This window comes from Camelina sativa, chromosome 8 (genome assembly GCF_000633955.1).
Source record: "Camelina sativa cultivar DH55 chromosome 8, Cs, whole genome shotgun sequence".
Taxonomy (NCBI): Eukaryota; Viridiplantae; Streptophyta; class Magnoliopsida; order Brassicales; family Brassicaceae; genus Camelina; species Camelina sativa.
The window spans coordinates 21,747,471-21,766,931 of record NC_025692.1 but is presented as its reverse complement, the minus strand read 5'-3'; the positions used below and the strand labels follow the sequence as shown (position 1 = coordinate 21,766,931).

At 39.1% G+C, this 19,461-nt stretch overlaps 5 protein-coding genes and 1 pseudogene across 10 annotated transcripts in view; 3 read left to right on the top strand and 3 right to left on the bottom strand.

The window, feature by feature from the left end:
• Positions 1,229-4,706, top strand: LOC104707854 (serine/arginine-rich splicing factor SR34B). 4 transcript variants are annotated; one of them, XM_010424289.2, is made up of 13 exons: positions 1,229-1,325; positions 1,572-1,666; positions 1,931-1,996; positions 2,084-2,158; positions 2,253-2,388; positions 2,469-2,515; positions 2,607-2,664; positions 2,785-2,834; positions 2,932-2,988; positions 3,066-3,313; positions 4,102-4,135; positions 4,280-4,377; positions 4,546-4,706. In XM_010424289.2, exons 2-13 carry the CDS (start codon positions 1,580-1,582, stop codon positions 4,553-4,555), a joined length of 966 nt encoding a protein of 321 aa, XP_010422591.1. In that variant the 5' UTR covers positions 1,229-1,325; positions 1,572-1,579; the 3' UTR covers positions 4,556-4,706. The 4 variants fall into 4 exon arrangements, 3 of the variants coding, with proteins under 3 accessions (XP_010422591.1, XP_010422588.1, XP_010422590.1); XR_002033018.1 differs by lacking the exon at positions 4,546-4,706 and adding an exon at positions 3,546-3,647 and having other exon boundaries at positions 1,245-1,325; positions 3,734-4,135; positions 4,280-4,291; XM_010424286.2 differs by having other exon boundaries at positions 1,245-1,325; positions 4,462-4,706.
• Positions 4,996-6,386, top strand: LOC104707853 (phytochrome A-associated F-box protein). Its single transcript, XM_010424285.2, has one exon. The coding sequence runs from the start codon at positions 5,246-5,248 to the stop codon at positions 6,248-6,250; it is 1,005 nt and encodes a 334-aa protein (XP_010422587.1). The 5' UTR covers positions 4,996-5,245; the 3' UTR covers positions 6,251-6,386.
• LOC104707852 (uncharacterized protein Os08g0359500-like) lies at positions 6,484-8,539 on the bottom strand. Of its 2 annotated transcripts, XM_019228619.1 has the most exons (7): positions 8,419-8,539; positions 7,680-7,866; positions 7,432-7,588; positions 7,246-7,319; positions 7,074-7,164; positions 7,005-7,037; positions 6,488-6,824 (listed from the first exon to the last, which is right to left on the bottom strand). In XM_019228619.1, the coding sequence occupies exons 1-7, from the start codon at positions 8,421-8,423 to the stop codon at positions 6,712-6,714; spliced, it is 660 nt and encodes a 219-aa protein (XP_019084164.1). In that variant the 5' UTR covers positions 8,424-8,539; the 3' UTR covers positions 6,488-6,711. The 2 variants fall into 2 exon arrangements, with proteins under 2 accessions (XP_010422586.1, XP_019084164.1); XM_010424284.2 differs by having other exon boundaries at positions 6,484-6,824; positions 7,005-7,164.
• On the bottom strand, positions 8,838-14,249 carry LOC104707850 (DNA mismatch repair protein PMS1). Its single transcript, XM_010424282.2, has 11 exons — positions 13,791-14,249; positions 13,395-13,718; positions 11,214-12,365; positions 10,818-11,095; positions 10,611-10,737; positions 10,427-10,495; positions 10,189-10,262; positions 9,944-10,009; positions 9,758-9,861; positions 9,497-9,678; positions 8,838-9,280 (listed from the first exon to the last, which is right to left on the bottom strand). The coding sequence occupies exons 1-11, from the start codon at positions 14,031-14,033 to the stop codon at positions 9,131-9,133; spliced, it is 2,769 nt and encodes a 922-aa protein (XP_010422584.1). The 5' UTR covers positions 14,034-14,249; the 3' UTR covers positions 8,838-9,130.
• On the top strand, positions 14,477-16,411 carry LOC104707849 (annotated as a pseudogene).
• LOC104707848 overlaps positions 16,951-19,461 on the bottom strand; it is an 8,143-nt gene continuing 5,632 nt past the window's right edge. For both annotated transcript variants that reach the window (XM_010424280.2, XM_010424281.2), the window contains exons 18-27: positions 19,067-19,163; positions 18,914-18,983; positions 18,639-18,818; positions 18,431-18,553; positions 18,277-18,360; positions 17,984-18,168; positions 17,750-17,888; positions 17,614-17,673; positions 17,413-17,517; positions 16,951-17,314 (exon numbers count right to left, since the gene is read on the bottom strand). In XM_010424280.2, coding sequence (XP_010422582.1) covers positions 17,201-17,314; positions 17,413-17,517; positions 17,614-17,673; positions 17,750-17,888; positions 17,984-18,168; positions 18,277-18,360; positions 18,431-18,553; positions 18,639-18,818; positions 18,914-18,983; positions 19,067-19,163 — 1,157 coding nt within the window. In that variant the 3' untranslated portion in view covers positions 16,951-17,200. The remainder of the gene's footprint in view (positions 17,315-17,412; positions 17,518-17,613; positions 17,674-17,749; positions 17,889-17,983; positions 18,169-18,276; positions 18,361-18,430; positions 18,554-18,638; positions 18,819-18,913; positions 18,984-19,066; positions 19,164-19,461) is intronic.

Genomic DNA, 19,461 nt, shown 5'->3' with positions numbered 1-19,461 from the left:
CGTACCTCGCATTTTGACCAACTATGAACAAAAATGTGGCAAGCATTTCTTCAACAGAAACATATGTTGTGTCGGTTAACTCCATCTTCAATCTCAGAATTGAGCATAGTTTCAGAAATGCTTCTGGATACATACGATATAGCTCTCGAAAATTCTCACGTTTTGCAGCCAACGCTTTCTGTATATACTCATGTCCAAGTGTTGTCGCTGATAAAGCCCATATACTATAATCTTTCTTTTTTTCCAAATAAAACAGCCCATTAAAGTATACTATGATCCGGTATGCTTTTACGACGACAATGATTTACGACCCCAAATTGCAGCACAGACTGCAAATTGCAGTACATGAGAGATTTTTCAAAGAGGGAGAAAAGAGAGAGAGCTTATTGATTGTGATGATGGTTTCTATGGCTGAAAAGAGAGAGAATAGAGATGGTGATGGTTTGATTCAAAGGAAGATACAAAGCGTTCACATGTGGAGAAGGTGGCTGGTGATCTGCGGAGATTGCCGGAGTTGATCTTTTATGACTGTGTTTTTTTTGTTTCTTTATAACAGCTAAAAACAGAGAAAACAACTCATGAAAACAGAGTGGATAATTGAGACGAATTCAGGGATGTCAAAGCCATGAGGTGCAGAGCCAGCGATGTCAAAGGCAAGAGTGAAAGGAGACAAGAGAATGTCTTATGACTTGTTTGTCAATAAAGAGTGGAAAATTGCTTGAACTGAGCATCATCGAACTGTGCCACATTTTGTACTAAACGACCTGGTCCTCTCGACATTGGAAACGAAGAAGAAGAAGATAAGGAGCTTTTCTCGCTCTTTAATTTTGTGTTAGACGAAATCTTTCAAAATTCTATGTTAAAGGGTGTGATTTGAGAAGAGTATTTTTCAACTAAAAAAAAGTCTCCTAAAATCATTTAAAGTAGCATTTTAAAAAAAATTCTGATATTTTGAATAACAAGAGATTTAAAATTGGTTTTATAAACTATTAATTGAATAACAAGAGATTCTAAATTATTTTAAAAAAATTTATATAAATTTTAATTAAATAACATAAATTTTATAAGTTTTTTTAAAATCCTCAATTAAATAATAAAATATTTTAACAATATTTTAAAATCCTCTAAAATGTTAAGTTGAATATCCAAGTCTAAACGCAATATACTTAACATAAAAAAGGTCACGTGAGGCACGTGATGCTCTCTAGTCTCTGCTATTATTAAATCTCTCTCTTTCTCTCTTTCTCTCGCTCTCTCGCTCTCTCGTTCTTCTCGCTCGGCAATTCGAAACCCTAGCATTGCCCAGATCTCTCAATTTGATTCAGGTGAGACTTTTCGCCTCTCTTCTTCTTCTTCTCTTTTCTTCCATCAAATTTTTCACTCCGGTGATCGGAATCGTTACTGGAATTTAATTGAACTATAGACGATCAATCGAGTCTCGTCAATTTTTTTAGGGTTTTTTTCTTCTCTGTTAATTGTTATCCAACGAGTTCTTTTTCTTGGGTGTGTGATCGCTTATTCGTTTCGATCAATTGATGTTTGGAATCTCAATTTTTGATTTTTGTGTTTAGGAAAAAAAATGAGCAGCCGTTCGAGTAGAACTATTTACGTTGGGAACCTTCCCGGCGATATCCGCGAAAGAGAAGTTGAAGATTTGTTCATTAAGGTATAAAAAATTACACCTTTCTTCGATTGCTACTTGTAATTGTGTTTATCTTGAACGATTTTTTTTTTTAATTTTGTCTGCGGTTTTCTGAGTTTTCTTGAATTATTGGATCAAGAATTCAGATTGTGTTTCTGAAGTTCATGTGTTCACAAATCACAAGGTTCAATATGTTAAAGACATTGAATGCATCTTAGATTTTGTGTTGTTGGCTTGTGATTTGTTTGAAACGAGTTTTCTCAAGAATTGTTCTTTCCTTTTTTACAGTATGGACCTATTGTTCAAATTGATTTGAAGATTCCCCCGAGGCCTCCAGGCTATGCTTTCGTCGAGGTAAGTTTTTTTTATGAAAAGGCTTGTTGTTTATTTGCACTTTCTGTCCAACCATTTAATTTAATTTTTTGATATTTGTGCTTTTAGTTTGAGGATGCTCGGGATGCTGACGATGCAATTTATGGCCGTGATGGTTATGATTTTGATGGGCATCGTTTACGGGTTTGTTAATCATCAAATCCCTGAAATTTTAAATCAATACTTTGTATTTGTTGACTGGTAGGCCAATATAATTGATGCGCATTGGCCATTGCAGGTGGAGCTAGCTCATGGTGGAAGGCGTTCATCACATGATGCTCGTGGTAGTTACAGTGGTGGTGGTCGTCGTGGCGGTCGTGATGGTGGTGACGGTGGTCGTGGGCGTGGGCCATCTAGGAGATCCGAGTACCGCGGTACATATGATTGTTTTGGATTACTGTATAGTTAGAGTTTTAAGAGTAACCTCTAAACTTTTATTATCTTCAATATGCAGTTGTAGTGTCAGGTTTGCCTTCATCTGCTTCCTGGCAAGACCTTAAGGTGACTATTCAATTGTGGAACAGTTCCTCGTTGTAGTTCTTGTGGTTTTGAAGATTCCTGAATGAATCTTGACATAATTACTTCTTTGTAGGATCACATGCGTAAAGGAGGAGAAGTCTGTTTCTCTCAAGTGTTCCGTGATGGTAGAGGTAAGTCCTCATATCTTACCCGAGAATAGAGATGTGTCTAAAGCTGTTTGTATTTTCAGCTTTTAAACCCCGTTTTAACTAGTCTGTGGGATGCTTTAATCTTTGACTATTTGTTTACAGGTACAACTGGAATCGTAGATTATACTAGCTACGAGGACATGAAGTATGCGGTGAGATGTTCTTCTCCTTCCTATCCTTTGATTATTTGTGTTGGTGAGAACTTGTTCATCATTGGTTACTCATGAGTATATTCTTCATTTTGTACAGGTAAAAAAGCTTGACGATACAGAGTTTCGGAATGCGTTTTCTCATGGATATGTCCGGGTATGTTAAAAGACAAGGAGTCTGATAGCTGCATTCATTTTCTATTGCACTTAACACAGTTCCCTATATCATTATAGGTTAGAGAATATGACTCAAGGAGGGATTCGAGGAGCCCCAGCCGTGGAAGATCCTATTCTAAGAGTCGCAGCCGTAGCCGCAGCCGTAGCCGCAGCCGTGGGCAGAGTCACAGCCGTAGTCGTAGCCGCAGCAGAAGCAGGAGCAGAAGTCCAAAGGCTAAATCATCGCGTAGATCGCCTGCAAAATCTATATCAAGATCTTCTCGCTCTCGCTCCCGCTCTAAGTCAAGGTCACTGTCTCCGGGAGGGTATGCTTCGTTTCTTCTTTAATGTGAATGCTTAATATCCAACGTAGCGTAGGCTTGCTTTATTTAGCTCTTCCTTTAAAGTTTGTTGACATCTCATTAAAGGATGTCATTGGGATGACTTCATAGTTGTTGATTGAGAATGATGGTTGCTTCTAGTTAAGGGTACCTGGGTACGATGTATTTTGGTTTTGAAAGTCTGGTCTTTATTGTTGAGAATGGTTTTGTTTCCTAGATATGGATATACATACAATCAACTAAAATATGGGAAATAGTATCTGGAATTCTGGATCATGGATATCTTGGTTGGGTTGTACACAACTGTTTCGTCTCAGAGGTATATATGCTCTTTCTTAGATGGGCAAGTTTGGAATTGAAAACATTCTTACCTCCTCGTTTTCTGATAATATCCATTGCTGCTAGATTGGTAACAGTGGAGACATTGGATCGCATTGATAATAGTGTCATCAAAATGGATCCATCAAGCTAGGAAAGATATTTTCATTACCTGCTATTGGACAAGCGATCTGAATTCTCATTGGAACCGATGCTGCTCTGGACACAGGGTTTGATAGAATTAGATATTTGCTTTGATCCATCTCTGTTCCCTCTGTTTTATGTGTGTTATGATCTGCTAGAAATCGTCTGAAGTTGTCTTTTTGTGTGTGGCTTTCTTGTGACACTTTGATGTCTGACATGGAATGAGGCATCAAGGGTCTTGGTGAAACAGCTATTAAACACGGATTACATATTGGATTATTAAACTGGATTTGTTTCTCGGACTTTTGCAGATCTCGTTCAAGGTCAAGATCTCCTCTACCATCTGTAAGTCATCTATTTATATCAAATTTGCATCCCGCTGTACTATCAGCACAATATTTTCGGGTTTCCGGCCCTAGTATACAAAAGAGAAGATCTATGTCTAGCTATATAGTTACATCCTCACCATCTTGAAACTTGTGTGTGCAGGTTCAGAAGGAAGCTAGCAAGAGCCCTAGCAAGCAGCTGAGCCCAGCAAAGAGCCCTATGCGTGGTAGGAGCAAGAGCAGAAGCAGGAGCCCATCTCGGTAATGCACAACACACACTCTTTTACACTTGTTTGGAATATTCTCGTTCCTTGTCTGAATCTCTCTTAAACTGTTGTTTTACAGGTAAAGAATTATCTCATAATCAGGTAAAAGAAGCTGGGTTTGTTGGAAGATTCGCCTTAAGATGGTATCTCTTTTATCTTGTAGGTGTGACTAAAAAACAAGTAATGATAAGCTGAAAACAATTGTTATTCTGGGGTACCTCTCATGGGATTTTAACTCTCTTTTTCTTTTAATATTCACTTGCAACTTGCAACTTGCAACTGTGTTGTGGATGCTTCTCTTAAAATATATCGTTCTTATTGCCTTGTGTTGTTTGCACATAGGAATGACAAAGCAATTTAAAATTGTTCATCATCGGTAGTTTATGAACTAAAAGCTAAGCTTTAGTGCTCAGTACGTACTATTGGAAATTTACTGTCGAGTGCACAATCAAATTCAAAAATCTCAAATACAATTGACATTCTTAAATTTTGATAATTCGTCTCGTCGTATTCAAAAACATATGAACATGTTAATATAACTTTTGGAAACAAGTCAAATCACTATTATTATCAATGAACATAGAAAAGACCCGTTCCTATATAATCCGTACGATGTCTTATTCGGGGGAGCTGTTCCGCATTATTTGTGTCTGTGTCTGCGTCTGCGTGTGAGTGTTGTGAATGGAATCATGAATGTGTGTGATCAGCAATTCTAAAACAACTAATACAATTCCCGGTTTACTCGTACCGGATCCGTAACTGTAATCTACAAAAACAAGTGAAGAGAAGAAGATTTGGATAAGAAAGTGGCCGCCATTAGTTAAAAATCAGAGGTAGAGGTAGAGAGAGAGCGAGGGAGAGCCATGGCTGATTCTGTATTCTCTTTGGTACCAGAAGACGTAGTTTTCAAAATCTTCTTCAAGCTCCAAGATGATCCAAGATACTGGGCTCGTCTTGCATGCGTCTGCACCAAATTCTCATCTATTGTAAGAAACGTTTGCTGGAAAACACAGTGCTACTCCGCAATCCCCACCGTCATCTCCGATCTCCTTCCTCCTTCTTCTTCTTCTTCTTCTTCCGCCGCATCGTCTTCATCCCTAACTCCTCCTCCTCCTGGTGGTTGGGCTTCTCTCTACAAACTCGCCGTCTGTTGTCCTGGTCTCTTCCACGCCGGGATTCTCCTCGAAAACTCCGATTTCGGTTTAGAACGTGAGCTAGGTCCCGATCAAAGCCTCGATCGTAAACTTACACCGACGGATCTAGCTTGCGACGACGGAGAAGTTTCGAAACCAGTCGGATCTGGTTTAGAAACGACCTCGTTTTGGTCTCTCTACGACGATCTCTACACCGATACGCTCTCCGCTCCTCCGGAAGATTCGACGGACGATCAAGAAGAAGAAGAAATCGAAACGAGTGAGATCAGACCTGGACGAGATCTTCCGGTAAGGAAACGAAGGAAGATTTGTAGATCTCTAGGATCTCATTTAGCTTCAGGAGCTTGGAACCTTAGCCGTGAACAAGGCAACAAGCTTCTCGCCAGTAGATTCCGCGGTGATTGTCTCTACATTTGCAATTGGCCTGGTTGTATTCACGTCGAAGAGAAACGAAACTACATGTTGTTCAGAGGTGTTTTCAAAGATTTCAAACGCTCTCGTGTTTGGAGAACCATCAACGACGGTAACCGGAGTAAGATCTCCGGTTTGAAATGCGCCTTCTGCTTGTGCGACGAGACTTGGGATCTGCATTCATCGTTTTGTTTGAGAAGAGTGTTTGGGTTTCATGATGATGGTGAACCTGTTGTCAGAGCTTATGTTTGTGAGAATGGTCATGTCTCTGGTGCTTGGACTGCTTTACCTCTCTACACTTGACTAAAAGATCAAGACTTTTCATTTGATTATTATTGTTGGTCTTTTATCATCTCTATTTGGTTAGATTGTTTGAGGTTTGTAATAATCGTATGACCATTTGTTTCATATTCTGGTTCAAGTTTAAGCTCAGTACCAATCAGTGCTTATGTTCAGTGCTCAAGTTATGAAAAAGATGGATAGATTACTAGATTGTCTTTGGCAGTTACACATATAGAAAGGCTGCGTAAGCAAAATCTATGTCAAAACCAAAAAAAATTGCTAGTCCAGGAGGAATGTTTTGGAAACCATAAAACCACGACAAAATGCAGAAACTTAAACCCATGACAAATCCATAGAAAGGAAAACAGAGTAAACAACATTCTTATAAAGAAGGGAGTAGTAATTCAGAGGGTTTCATGGAACCTGAAAAAGCTACTAATACCACCATATGGTTTCATCTCTAGAAGACTAGAACAGTGTCTTCACTTGTCTGATTTAACAGATGTTGTTTGTTCTCCTGCTGGTGCCTTCTCTGTCGCAGGAGCTTCCACCTTGACATCATCATCTTTCTTGTCTCCTGATTTCGCTGTTTCTTCTGCAATTACAGAAAACATGTTTCAGTACTTGACTTCTGCATTTTGTTGAGGAACAAAGTATGCAAAATGGAATATATGAGATGCTTGAATAACAAAGTCAATCAACTCATGGAAAATGCTCTCGTTTCATTAAGAAGCTGTGACCAAACATAAACTAGAAAGATCTTCAAAACTCTTACCTTCATCATCGCTGTCTTCAAACTCTTCCATTCCACCCATACCACCCATGCCTCCCATTCCTCCCATACCACCCATGCCGCCAAGTCCTTCAAGTCCAGCCATACCACCGAGTCCACCCATTCCACCGAGCCCTTCAAGTCCGCCCATTCCCCCAAATTTCTGCAAGCAAGGATCGATCATGAAGTCATTTCTCAAAGCTAAGTAAATATGATAAACAATGATCACAAGTTAGAAACAAACCGAGAAATCCATTCCTTCCATTCCACCCATTCCTCCCATGCCTCCCATTCCACTCATATCCATATCTCCAGCACCTAAAACAAAACAAAAGAACACAAAAGTTGACACATTTTAAATTGCAAATGACGTGCAGAGAGTATACAGAAGGATAGATATACAACTATAAGCTTAAAGAGGAATGCTAACCAGCGTTGCCTTCTTCATCCTCATCTACCCATTTGTCCCAATCCACCTTGACATAGTGTGGCGGCTTTCCGACACGGAGTAGTTTGTTCCACCTTTCTGGCTCTGCTTTCTCTATTATGCAGAATATGCTTCTTTCTCCAACGTTGATCTTGCTTTCCTGAAAAAAAAAAAAAAAAACAGATTAAAGATTTTAAAACTAAACAGGTAACTAATATAAGAATGAGACAAAGTTGGTCTACGAATCTCACCTCAACATTGACTTTATCGTGAAGTTCGAGATTAAGCTCATAAAGATGGTTTTCTGGACCAACTTTAGCAGAGAAATCAAAGACTCCTTCTGGGGCTAGATTGACCTTCGTGTCCTTAGTATCTGCTAATACTACAGTGAGGAAAATCTTGTGGGTAGTCTCAGCCCACTTCACTTCAGGATGACGACTGTAAAATACATGAAAAACAATCACTTTAAGTCTAAAAGCATAAACACCAGCTATATATACAAATCCAAGACACGAGACTGTCTATTGTGATTCTACACTGAAAACTGAAACATCATTAAGACATCTATGTCTTCAACCACATTTATAACCCAAACTTAAACCCTAAACCCTAAATCCAACTGCTGTAAGCTTTAAACTTAAACAAGCAGAGATTGATACAAAAAATATTCATATACAACTGATAGCGACAATGTATAGACAACTTCCGGACCCCAACACAATAAACCCTAGACCCCAATTAAAAACCCTAATTTTTTTAATTTTTCCGAATCCTCATGAACCCAATGAAAGCGTAACCCTAAATCAACTGATACTAGAAAGAAACCAAGTTTCCAAGACAAACCCATGAGTAAAAATGAAGAATTGAAGTGAAACAAAAGCAACAACAAAAAACAACACAAGAATGAATCTGAGAAGCACGATGGAAGAGGAGTTGGGTGAAGATCCCAATAAGATAAGAGTGATGAGATAGGATTTTCTTATCAATTACCTCATGTTTACTGGAAAGGCTGTAGAAGAAGAAGAACCCTAAAGAGAGAAAACACAAACGGTGACGCAAAGATTTTTTTTAGACTTGGCTTGATCGAGAGAGAAAGACTTCTCTTTCTAGTTGCTCCGCATAGATTGTGTTATAGTGCTCGAAGTGCTTTTCCTCTACATGCTAGCGTATCGTAGTTAAGGTGAGTCTCAAAGAATCTCAACGGTGACACGTGTTGGAAGGCTGTGTGTTTGCTTACAGGTTCAACGGTTAAGATGGAACGGTTTCAATTTAGGGTTTGTGAGTGGACTGTTCTCTTCTGACTCAATAGTCTTTTTAGCCAAAATTTAAATTATTTTGTAAACCTTATAATCAAAATTGTTAATTCAAGTTTTTTTTGTAATGTGTTAGGTATTTTAAAGATTAGGTTATAAAACTATAAGGTGAGTCGTGTTAATTTCACATACATGTCTTTCGGATATTTCGTATTTACATTATACCATGGAAACTTTCAAAATTATCAAACTAACCCCCTCAAGAAAATCCCCAAACTTTCCACGTCTCTAAGATAGTTGATTTACCTGTTGTGACCAAGAAGATCATAATAAAAGACTAGGGCAACATTTAACATTTACAGATTTTGTAGTTTAATAACCTGAGTGGTCCTCCTCCAAAATGTTACTTTTAAGGATGCTCGCATCTAAATACGTTAAGACTATTGAGTTCATGTCAGTGACATGGCTGCAACATCATCATCATTGCTGCCGTCATCAGGTAATTTGAGTAAAGTTGTCAAGTCGACAAGATGCCGCATTGTTGGTCGTCCGTGTGGGCAGTTCCAAGGAGATTCCAGATCTGCCAAGTGTTCTACTATCTGACAATATTCAATTCAAATGACAAAAGCATTAGATTTGTAGTTCTTGTCAGAGAGAAAAAAACAAGTTTTTTGACAGAAGATGAACTGAGACATTTAACTTAACACGAGCAGAAGAATGCTGAAGGTTCGACTATTCGAGTTGAGTTTAGCAGAGATGATTTATGACTCCATAATCAGGACACAGTTGTTTATCTTAGGGTAAGTATTGGTTACCTTCTGCATTTCATTTTTTCTAAGTGGATCTCCGATCATCACAGACGATCTGCATGCTCGGGATGCTAGCATTGCACGGACTCGTGATGGACAAATCGAATCAGTTTTGTTGGTTTTGTAGCTACTGACAATCGAACATTCCCCATGGTTATCTCCCAGAGTTGAAATTAGGTCTTTAAGATCTGCCCGAAACAATAAATCAAATAAGAACGTATGCAAAAAAACATATGTTGTAAGTAACAGAACTAAGGAAAAAACAACCTTCAACTCCAAAGATGATATTCTTGCTATAAGGAACGGCCCTTAGTCTAAAGTGTTTTCCGGGAGGAGCACTCGGATTCTCCTCTAGAAGAAAGCCATTTTCCCTAGAAAGTTGTTAAAACCATATTAGATTTCTAAATTGATGTCAGGGTTAAGAAAATGCAGTATATAATAGTGATCTTCCACCTGATGATATCCATGTGCATTAAAACTGTAACTTCTTCCTCTGGAGAGAGCTCCAAGTTCAAAGGCCTGATTTTTGGGAAAAAACGATAGGTAACAGAGATAAAGTAGTGGAAGAGAGATGAGATGCTACTACTACTGGTGTAAGTACTCTTTAAGTAACATGGGACCTAAGAAACGCCACTGTGAGAATGTGAAAGCAGTGGAATGGGATCAAGAATCTAGATTAATGTCACAAAGCAACTCACTGGAGTAAGGGTTGCTGGTTCAGGACAGTTGACCTTGCTAAATGTTCGAAGTTGAATTTCTCATCAGCTGCATGCTGGCCATAAAAGTCAATCACTAGTCTACTCCATTGATTCAAAATTTAGATTAGGGAAGAAACTCTGAAATGATGGAAACTTCCACTGTCCACAATTCAACCAAAAACTAAACAAATCGGAGGAGGAAAATAGGGCCTGGAAGCATACATATACGAAGACTCACCTGATCCACGATGAACAGATCTCGCTCCAATTTCGCAATGATGAACCCAAGATTGAATTGCCCGAGTACCTATCACACAGAACAAACAGATAAATCTGTCTCGACAGAAGCCAGGATAGAGCAGAACAAAATACATTAAGAATCTATCTTTCGGTGCTGAGATATCGCTTAGTATTTTAGCTACCTGCATTCTCCTGAAATCTTCTTTTCGAAAAAGCCTTTCCAGCTCAGAAGTGGCTGCAGCTAAAGCCCTTGCTTTTCGCTCTTCATCATCCGGTTGAGATAGCTCTAATGTTGCAGCGGCAAAGCACCTGTAACTTGTACATTTTAAATCATCCCATTTCTCTGACTGCAGCTAGGAGGCCCAAAAGATGAAGGAAAGAAATCTTACTTTTTAGGTTGAGGCGTGTTTATCCATTTAGATGCATAACCTGTGGACTGTAATCTCGACAGCCTTTCTAACCTCCTCGTCCTGAGGTTTTGAAAACTAAATTTTAATGTGGAAAACAGTTTTGGACCGGTTGACTGAGCTGGGGAGTCCAGTACTGTGGCAACAGATCGCAGTGGCTGACTGCAACGTGGATTTTCCTCCAAAATCCTTTCCATATCCCCCTTGGAGAGTGTTTTATCTGATGTTGGTTCTTCAAAACATAATGATTTTTCATGTTCCTGCAGATGAAATAGTTGTTGAATAACATTTAATTTTAGGAGACACAGTAACCAAAGATATAGCCGCATTAGACGTAAACGATTAGCAACATGGATTTGAGTACAAAAGCCTACTTACTCTTTCATGTCTTTCAACTTTATCAGTATCGATTCCAGGAGAAATCCGATTTTCAGATTCAGACTCCATTTGGTTTGGCATCTTATCTTCCTTTGAGAGGACCATACCATCAACGTGATCGCCTTCCATCAGACATCTTGCAGCTAACGCACGAACTTCAAATCTGCTTTTCTCTACACGACAACTAGAAGTTTGGTGTCTGAGTACAGGTGCTTCAGAGAGCATGGTGCTTATGTTCTCATGTTTTCTTTTCCCCACAGTAACAAAAGTGTTCAAAGTTGACTGGGCAAAGCTAGAGCGACTGCTTAAGTGTTTACTTGCATCAGTAACTTTCTCAGTGACATTAAAGTGAGGCAAATCTTTGCTCGTTGTCTTGTCAAGGTGAGCTACAGTTAGGGACTCACCATGGACTGATAAAGAACATTCCCCTTTCTTATTCCCCTGTGCCTTAATGTCAAATTTAAACTTCTCCATTGTCGAACTATTATCAATCTCAGCATCCCTTGAGAAAGAAATTTCCTTTTCATTAACTTCCCCCTCTCTGGTTTTAGAGCTTACATCCAGAACAATCCCTTTGGACAGGAGATTTGATTTCTCCTGAAGAGATGAAACTCCAGCCCTATCTGGTTGCTCGGAATTCTCCTCGAACCTATTTACAGTATAAGACGCATTACTAGAAGAATATATGTCGTTCAGACCTTCCCTCAGAGAACCGATAACAGAAGTCTCATCAGAGAAGAACACCTTTCTTTTATCGGGCGTGACATTCAAATCACATGCTCCACCTGGCACAATAAAATCGAGAATGGCAACTGGATATTTTCGAGAACTTGTATCTTTGTATAACTCATTCACCAATTTGCTGACTTTCGGCATATCTACAGGCCGACCATTAATGAAGAAATACTGTCGATCTGCCAAATTGCGTCCAGTACCCTGTCCGGGCTTGGAAAGAAACCCTTCAACTCTACAATCATCTGATATAGATATATTTACAGGCTGTAGACTTGTAAAGGTGCTCATGCCAAATACTGTTATGATATTGTCTTTAAGTGAACCCCTCCCTTGTGTATTCAGCACAACAGACTTTGGGGTTTTCCCAGTCGTGTTAGAGCAGACAAACCGCACTCCTTTCGCAATAAGTGCATATGCCTACACAAAGGAAACAAGAGGAAAACCATTGAAGAATTCATTGGTCATCACTGAAACAGAGATTGAGCAGAAGTCAAAAGCTGATTCTAGCATAAAAAGCTGAGAGCTTAAAACAGTCTACATAGTAAATATAATTCCAAGCATTATGATAAATTGCATAAGGAACTTCAACTTGAATCGTGCCAATGAAACTGAGTAACCTACCATCTACATTGATTATAGAAAACAAAACTTTCGAAACTCAATGTCATTCCACCATGTAGAACTTCAGTGACCACTAAAATACTCAGGTACAAAACCATTATGACCCAGACAAGTGTGAAAATCAAAGTATTCAGTGAGAGACTCACGTTCAATAAAGATACAAGCTTTCCGTACTCTTTGCGTATATTGCGCTTAAACTCTTTGCTTCGTACAGGTAAATTAGAGAACAACTTCCTCACAGTGACAGTGGTACCGATTTGGCGTGCAGTCTTCTTTTCATCAGTCAGCAAACCAGAATGATCAAACGTCAGGAGCGTAGCAACAGGCTCATTCTTTGTTCTTGTTTCCACCGTGAGATTCCCCAATGCACAGAGAGAGCTCAAGGCTTCTCCTNATTCAGCACAACAGACTTTGGGGTTTTCCCAGTCGTGTTAGAGCAGACAAACCGCACTCCTTTCGCAATAAGTGCATATGCCTACACAAAGGAAACAAGAGGAAAACCATTGAAGAATTCATTGGTCATCACTGAAACAGAGATTGAGCAGAAGTCAAAAGCTGATTCTAGCATAAAAAGCTGAGAGCTTAAAACAGTCTACATAGTAAATATAATTCCAAGCATTATGATAAATTGCATAAGGAACTTCAACTTGAATCGTGCCAATGAAACTGAGTAACCTACCATCTACATTGATTATAGAAAACAAAACTTTCGAAACTCAATGTCATTCCACCATGTAGAACTTCAGTGACCACTAAAATACTCAGGTACAAAACCATTATGACCCAGACAAGTGTGAAAATCAAAGTATTCAGTGAGAGACTCACGTTCAATAAAGATACAAGCTTTCCGTACTCTTTGCGTATATTGCGCTTAAACTCTTTGCTTCGTACAGGTAAATTAGAGAACAACTTCCTCACAGTGACAGTGGTACCGATTTGGCGTGCAGTCTTCTTTTCATCAGTCAGCAAACCAGAATGATCAAACGTCAGGAGCGTAGCAACAGGCTCATTCTTTGTTCTTGTTTCCACCGTGAGATTCCCCAATGCACAGAGAGAGCTCAAGGCTTCTCCTCTAAAACCATAAGTAGTCAAACTCAGGAGATCTGTGAAATCCTCCAATTTAGAAGTATGATGCTTAAGTGCAAGAACCTGTAAACACCATTACTGTCAATTACAGCACAATTAGGGATCCTAATCGTCCGGGATTTAAGGAAAACAGACCTTGAAATTGGTTGGGGAAATGCCACAACCGTTGTCGATGACTTGAAAGTAGTCTTCGCCGTAGTCTCGGAGGTTGATCTCTATACTGGTGGCTCCGGCGTCGAGACTGTTCTCCACAAGCTCCTTGACAGCAGAGGAGAGGTCTAAAATGACTTGACCGGAGCAGATTCTGTGAACTACGTTTCTGTTTATCGGTCTTATCAACGGAGAGCTAGTAGTCGCCGGAGACGAATCTCCTTGCATTTTCAAAACCCTAAAAATCGAATTAGTCTCCTCAATCGAATCAAAACACCGTAATCTGGGACTGAGAGAGAGAGAGAGAGAGAGAGAGAGAGAGAGAGCAAAACAAACCCTTAGGTCTGCGACTGTGTTTTGCCGCCCAAACTCGAAGGCGAGCCAAAATTGCTTTGTGAGGGTGATGAAGCTTTTGCCGTTTTGCGTTTTGTGAGGACGCAGCAGCATACTGCGTTTTGCGTTTGGCGTTATGCGTTTTGAATAAGTTGATTTTGATTTGATGTTTTACTGTACTTGTTTAATGGACTAAAAATATAAAACCCATATCTTCATATTGGGCTATAGACCTCAATTTAAGTAGTCGTTCAAGCCACGTAAAACATTTTAGGTCTAAGCATTTTAGGGTTCCTTCTTCTTCAAATGCTCAATCTCTTTCTCTGGTATCTCTCTACCTGTTGTTGACTGAATCTAATGGCGATCAAACGGAAACATCAAACTGTTCCCGTCGTTGCTTCATCCTCGAGGAAGGTTCACAAAACCAATAAGGTGAGAGAAATTACAACCTTTTCGTAGATTTTGGAATTGATGTTGGGTTCTAAATTCCATATGTATTTGTGCAGCTAACGTCGAAGATACTGAAGGTAGCCTATGAGCAGAAATGAGAGGTAGAAGATGAAGAAAAATCAAGGACAATCCCAATGAGCTGCTTTTTCAAGGAGGCAGTTTATGGGTTGGAAGATTTTATTGATGATGATGATGATGAGCAATCTCAAGAGTTTCAGACCCAACTTGATTGCCACGTGAGATTCTTTCTCAATCGTGAGGGTTATATTTAACTGTTATGTAGATTATAAACATCAATTTTCTTAGAAACCATTTGTGGTTATGTGATGGAGGATATTACTTATTAGGACAAGCCATGTTTGCAAAGTTACTCGACTCGTGCAACTGTTCTAAACTGGCTGCATGGTTTTCCAGGATATGACCAGTACTGAGGAAGAAGACATGTTATTTGATGCATTGTTTTCCAAGGATGGAGCTTCAGTATCTAAACGTCTCTCTAATGCTATTACTTGTATCAAGAAGCGTGAAGATAAAGGTGACGATGCTACAATATGTTTCTTGCATATATACCTATTTCTGTGTGAAAATTATTGTTTGTTTATGGTTTTAAGTGGCTAAGTATATCTTTTGCGTGTTGAAGGTTCAGCTTCTGTTGTAGAAACTACTTCCATGTCCATGCCTGAAGATAAAGGTGATGCTACAATATGTTTCTTGATTACCTATTTCTATTGTTTGTAGACTATGGTTTAAGTGGCTGGCCTAACTATATCTTGATGGATATGGTTATCTTTTCCGTGTTGAAGGTTCAGCTTCTGTTCCTACTTCCATGTCCATGTCTGAAGCCTCTGACATAATTAAAAAGTAAACTTCTCTTTTCTTCCTTGTCAATGTATTATCAGACTACTAAGTGTGCTTTTGAAGTGTTTTGTCTCTGATATACTCTGCAGAATTGTAAGGCTGATGAGTATATACACACAAGGGAAATTGCCGAAAGAGTTTATCATATTTACCAAAAAGGAAAACTGGGTTAGTTTACTGAAGTTGACTCAACCAGAGAGTTGGTCAATCAATGCCATGTACAAGGTTACAACCATGTTTGCCTCCAGTAGCAAAGCTGGACTCTTCTTTAAGCATTTTCTTCTTCCTCGGGTGAGAGAGGATATCAGAAACCGCAGAAAGCTACACTTTCTACTCTACCAATCCTTGAAAAAGACACTGTTCAGGCCCAAGGATTTCTACTTGGGAATTCTTTTTCCGCTGTGTAAGGTGTGTTTGTTTTTGCCAGTCGTATCAATTTTTTCTTTCTCCTTATGATCATCCATTTTCTAAAATTACTTGCATCATTTGTACTCCAGTCCGGAAATTGCACCCAAGACGAAGCTAGAATCATAGGAAGTATGATACAAAAATGTTCTATTTCTGAAAACTTCTCAAGGTATAGCTTCTTTCTCGAAAAATTTGCCATATTATTAAACACACGAATAACAAACAATCTCATGATTCCTTTAAATGAACTGCAGTGCTGCCTTGGTTTGTTTGGCGGAGTTAAAATATTGTGGCGAAACAAGGTAAAACACGCAAGCTAACCTTACGCTTACACTGTTACGCATATAGATATTGTGTGCCCCTTCTTGGTTTTATTCTGTTTGTGTGTGTGCGTGTTTGCAGTTACTTCATGAAAGTTATTCTGGACAAGAAATATGCTCTGGCGTATGGGGCGGTTGATGCGGTCACTGCTTACTTCTTGAGATTTCATAAGGAGACGAGAGTTATGCCTGTTATTTGGCACCAAACACTTCTTTAATTTGTGCAATGGTAAGTAAGAAAGAGTTGTTCATTTAGTCATTGGAACCAGCTTTAACCTCTCCCATGGTAAAAACCTCTACTTTTTTGCAGTTACAAGCATGAACTAAGAAAGGAAGATAAAGAGAGTCTCAGAAGTTTACTTGACAAGCAAAATCACAAACTTGTATGACCCCTTTATTGTTACTTAATTTCTCTAGTAAAGATCTTATAAACTTTTTTTTCTTATCTAACATTCCTTACCTTTACAACAGATTACTCCTGAAATTGTGACAGAGCTTGATAACAGCAGAAACCGCGGCGAGAAGATTATTAATTCGCCTTCAGCTCCTTCAACACCTAAGCCGATAAAAGAAGACTTGTTTGACATGCCAGAAGTTCCAATGGAAGAAGACTAGTGATCACTATTATTTCCGTTGTTTCAACTTCTATGAATCTGAGTGAACAAACCTTGTTTTTGTTGTTTTTTCGCTTTCTTCCTCTCTTTCAACTTTCAAGAACGTCCAACCATATAAAACTAATGTATTTTGTTTCAGGATACATTAAGACAAAAAGCACATACCTTACTGATTTAGAATTATGTCCGTATCCTTAAAAGACCCGAGCCTCTATATACATACGCATGTATTTGGATTATACAGCGAATGTTATTTCTTTTTTTTTTCTTATGTTGAGAAAGAAAATGAATTAGACAACAAAACGAACAACACTCTCTTATCTCTCTTTCTCTCTGTACATAAATTTATAAATTAAAGGACCAAAATGAGATAAAAAACCGAACAAATCCCTCTTCCTCTCTTTTGTTTCTTCTACATGAAGTAGCTCAACGACGTCTTCTTCCTCGATCCTCCTTCTCCATACAGCTCATTCCATTGCTGAAGCTCGTTCATGTTCGATGAGTCTGAAGAAACACTGGCACATACCTACACATGTTTTTGATTATTTATTTTTAGCCCTCATTTCAATTTATAATCACAATGTTAAACTCATTAGGTTCTTTGTGTATTTTGTCTGGACTCACCTGATCATGGGCAGCCTTGAAATCATTCATTGTCAGGGGACGAACGTCTGTGCAGCTATACAATGGTGGTGTGGGACGGTTCTCTGCCTGAGCTGCAGTTTTCTCCTGTAGTCAAAATAGGGGTCAGTATATAGAGGATGAGTTCAAGGAGTAAACTAAATGGCCTTTCGATTCAAAGGAATGCTTTAAGTTAGAACGAACCTTCTTTTCTTTCTCCAGTATTTCTCGGATTGGAAGATGTGCTGCGGTCACACACAGATTCTGCAACCAAATGAAAATGTGAGTGTGTTTTTACAGGGTAGGAGATTGAAAGGGAGCAAGAGGAAAAAATGGAGACCTTTAAGTCACTTCCTGAGTACCCATCTGTCATATTTGCTATAGCTTCTAAGTCAACATCTGGTGCTATATCTTCTTTTGCTAGAATAACACTCAAGATCTTTGATCTGTTCGTAGCATCTGGAAGATTAACCATCAATCTGCATAGAAGTAGTAGTATGCCGGAGAGGCTCAGCAACGGTTGCAATATGAGGTATATTCTTCAAAAGTAACAGAGAACAGAGGCTGGTCTTACCTCCGGGGAAGCCGTCTAATAACAGCTTCGTCGAGGTCAAATGGTCTGTTGGTGGCAGCGAGTACCAGAACTCGTTCTCTATCCTTTGTTCGTAAACCGTCCCAGTTTATCATGAATTCATTCTTCATCTTCCGCATAGCTTCATGTTCCCCTGGATTTTCACGCCTTCCCAACATGCTATCAACCTAAATAATGTTTATCCACAATCATCAGATGGAGAAAGTACATATAAGAGCTTGGCGTCGGAGGAGAGGAGAAACAGAGAACGCTTTTTAATTCTCTTCAAAACATACCTCATCAACAAAAATGACACTTGGCGCAATCTTGCTTGCTAAGGAGAAGACAGCTTTCACGTACTTCTCTCCCTCACCAAACCACTGCAAAGCATTTATCGTAAATGATCAATTACTATCTTTAAAAGAAATGAGTTCGCTTTATAAGAGATACCTTTGAAGTAATGCTGGACATTGAGATATTGATGAAGTTTGCGCCAGCCTCAGTTGCTACTGCCTTTGCCAACATCGTCTTCCCAGTACCAGGAGGTCCAAACAACAGTATACCTTTCGTAGGCTGTATTAAAACAATAATATATCTGTTTGGTTCCAGTAAAGTGGGAGCAACAAACATATATGAAAACGTATACAATAAAAGGTACCTTCGTTAGCTGGCCTTTGTCAAACAATTCCGGTCTTTGAAGAGGAAGCATCACCAACTCCTTCAATGTGTCTTTCACATTTTCCAGAGCCCCAATATCATCAAAGGAAACACCTATATCGCTAGGTGGAATGACATCCGACAAGAGTTTTTTCTCGAATTCGTTCTCAGTAACAACATCCTGATACAGCATAGCGAAGAAGCTCTTAACGCCAGAACATCCTATGCACTAGGTAGGCAGATTGGGAAGAAAGAGATCATGTTACATAATATTACCTTCAGAGACTTCTTTAAACTCTTGTTTTCGTTCTGAATCCCATGTAACATCTGCAGGCCATACGCAATGCTGCGAAATGCGCCAAAATGTTATTTATAAATCTAAATTGTACCTTAGCTACTGTATCCCACAGCCTATAAAAGAAAGCTCACCTTTCTGCAGAGATAACAAGCTTGTTGTCTTTTACTGTAGGTTCTGAACAGTTTATAAGATGGTGACCGTACGCCCAGCCAACCACTTTCTCTACACCTATTAACAAAACAAGTTTTGGTTAGTCACGTGACGGCTTACTAAGAGACAGCATAAAGAAAGAATAAAGCAAGTGAAAGAGGCTTACTTTCAGATGGAAGAGTTTGATCTTTGATGGACAAGGTTCCAAGGTCAGGGCAGTCAAGTCGGTTTTTGGTGAGGACCTGTAACCATCATTAACAAAGACATAAGCAAAAGACAAAAACAAGAAAAGGAAACCAGGAACAATTGCTAAAGGATTCGATTAGAAGATGCTCACTGCAAGGATGCTGGTTATATTAGCCTGAACCTTCAAAAT

Coding starts and splice junctions, on each gene's coding strand:
- LOC104707852 (XM_010424284.2), bottom strand. Junction 7,320..7,431: donor GGATGAAGAAGGCAACGCTG/GTTAGCATTCCT, acceptor GTTTTGTTTTAG/GTGCTGGAGATATGGATATG. Junction 7,165..7,245: donor TGGAAGGAATGGATTTCTCG/GTTTGTTTCTAA, acceptor CCTTGCTTGCAG/AAATTTGGGGGAATGGGCGG.
- LOC104707854 (XM_010424289.2), top strand. CDS start 1,580: ATGAGCAGCCGTTCGAGTAGAACTATTTACGTTGGGAACCTTCCCGGC. Junction 2,389..2,468: donor TAGGAGATCCGAGTACCGCG/GTACATATGATT, acceptor TTCAATATGCAG/TTGTAGTGTCAGGTTTGCCT. Junction 3,314..4,101: donor AGGTCACTGTCTCCGGGAGG/GTATGCTTCGTT, acceptor GGACTTTTGCAG/ATCTCGTTCAAGGTCAAGAT.
- LOC104707853 (XM_010424285.2), top strand. CDS start 5,246: ATGGCTGATTCTGTATTCTCTTTGGTACCAGAAGACGTAGTTTTCAAA.
- LOC104707850 (XM_010424282.2), bottom strand. CDS start 14,033: ATGCAAGGAGATTCGTCTCCGGCGACTACTAGCTCTCCGTTGATAAGA. Junction 13,719..13,790: donor TTTCCCCAACCAATTTCAAG/GTCTGTTTTCCT, acceptor TGGTGTTTACAG/GTTCTTGCACTTAAGCATCA. Junction 11,096..11,213: donor AAGTTGAAAGACATGAAAGA/GTAAGTAGGCTT, acceptor TTTCATCTGCAG/GAACATGAAAAATCATTATG.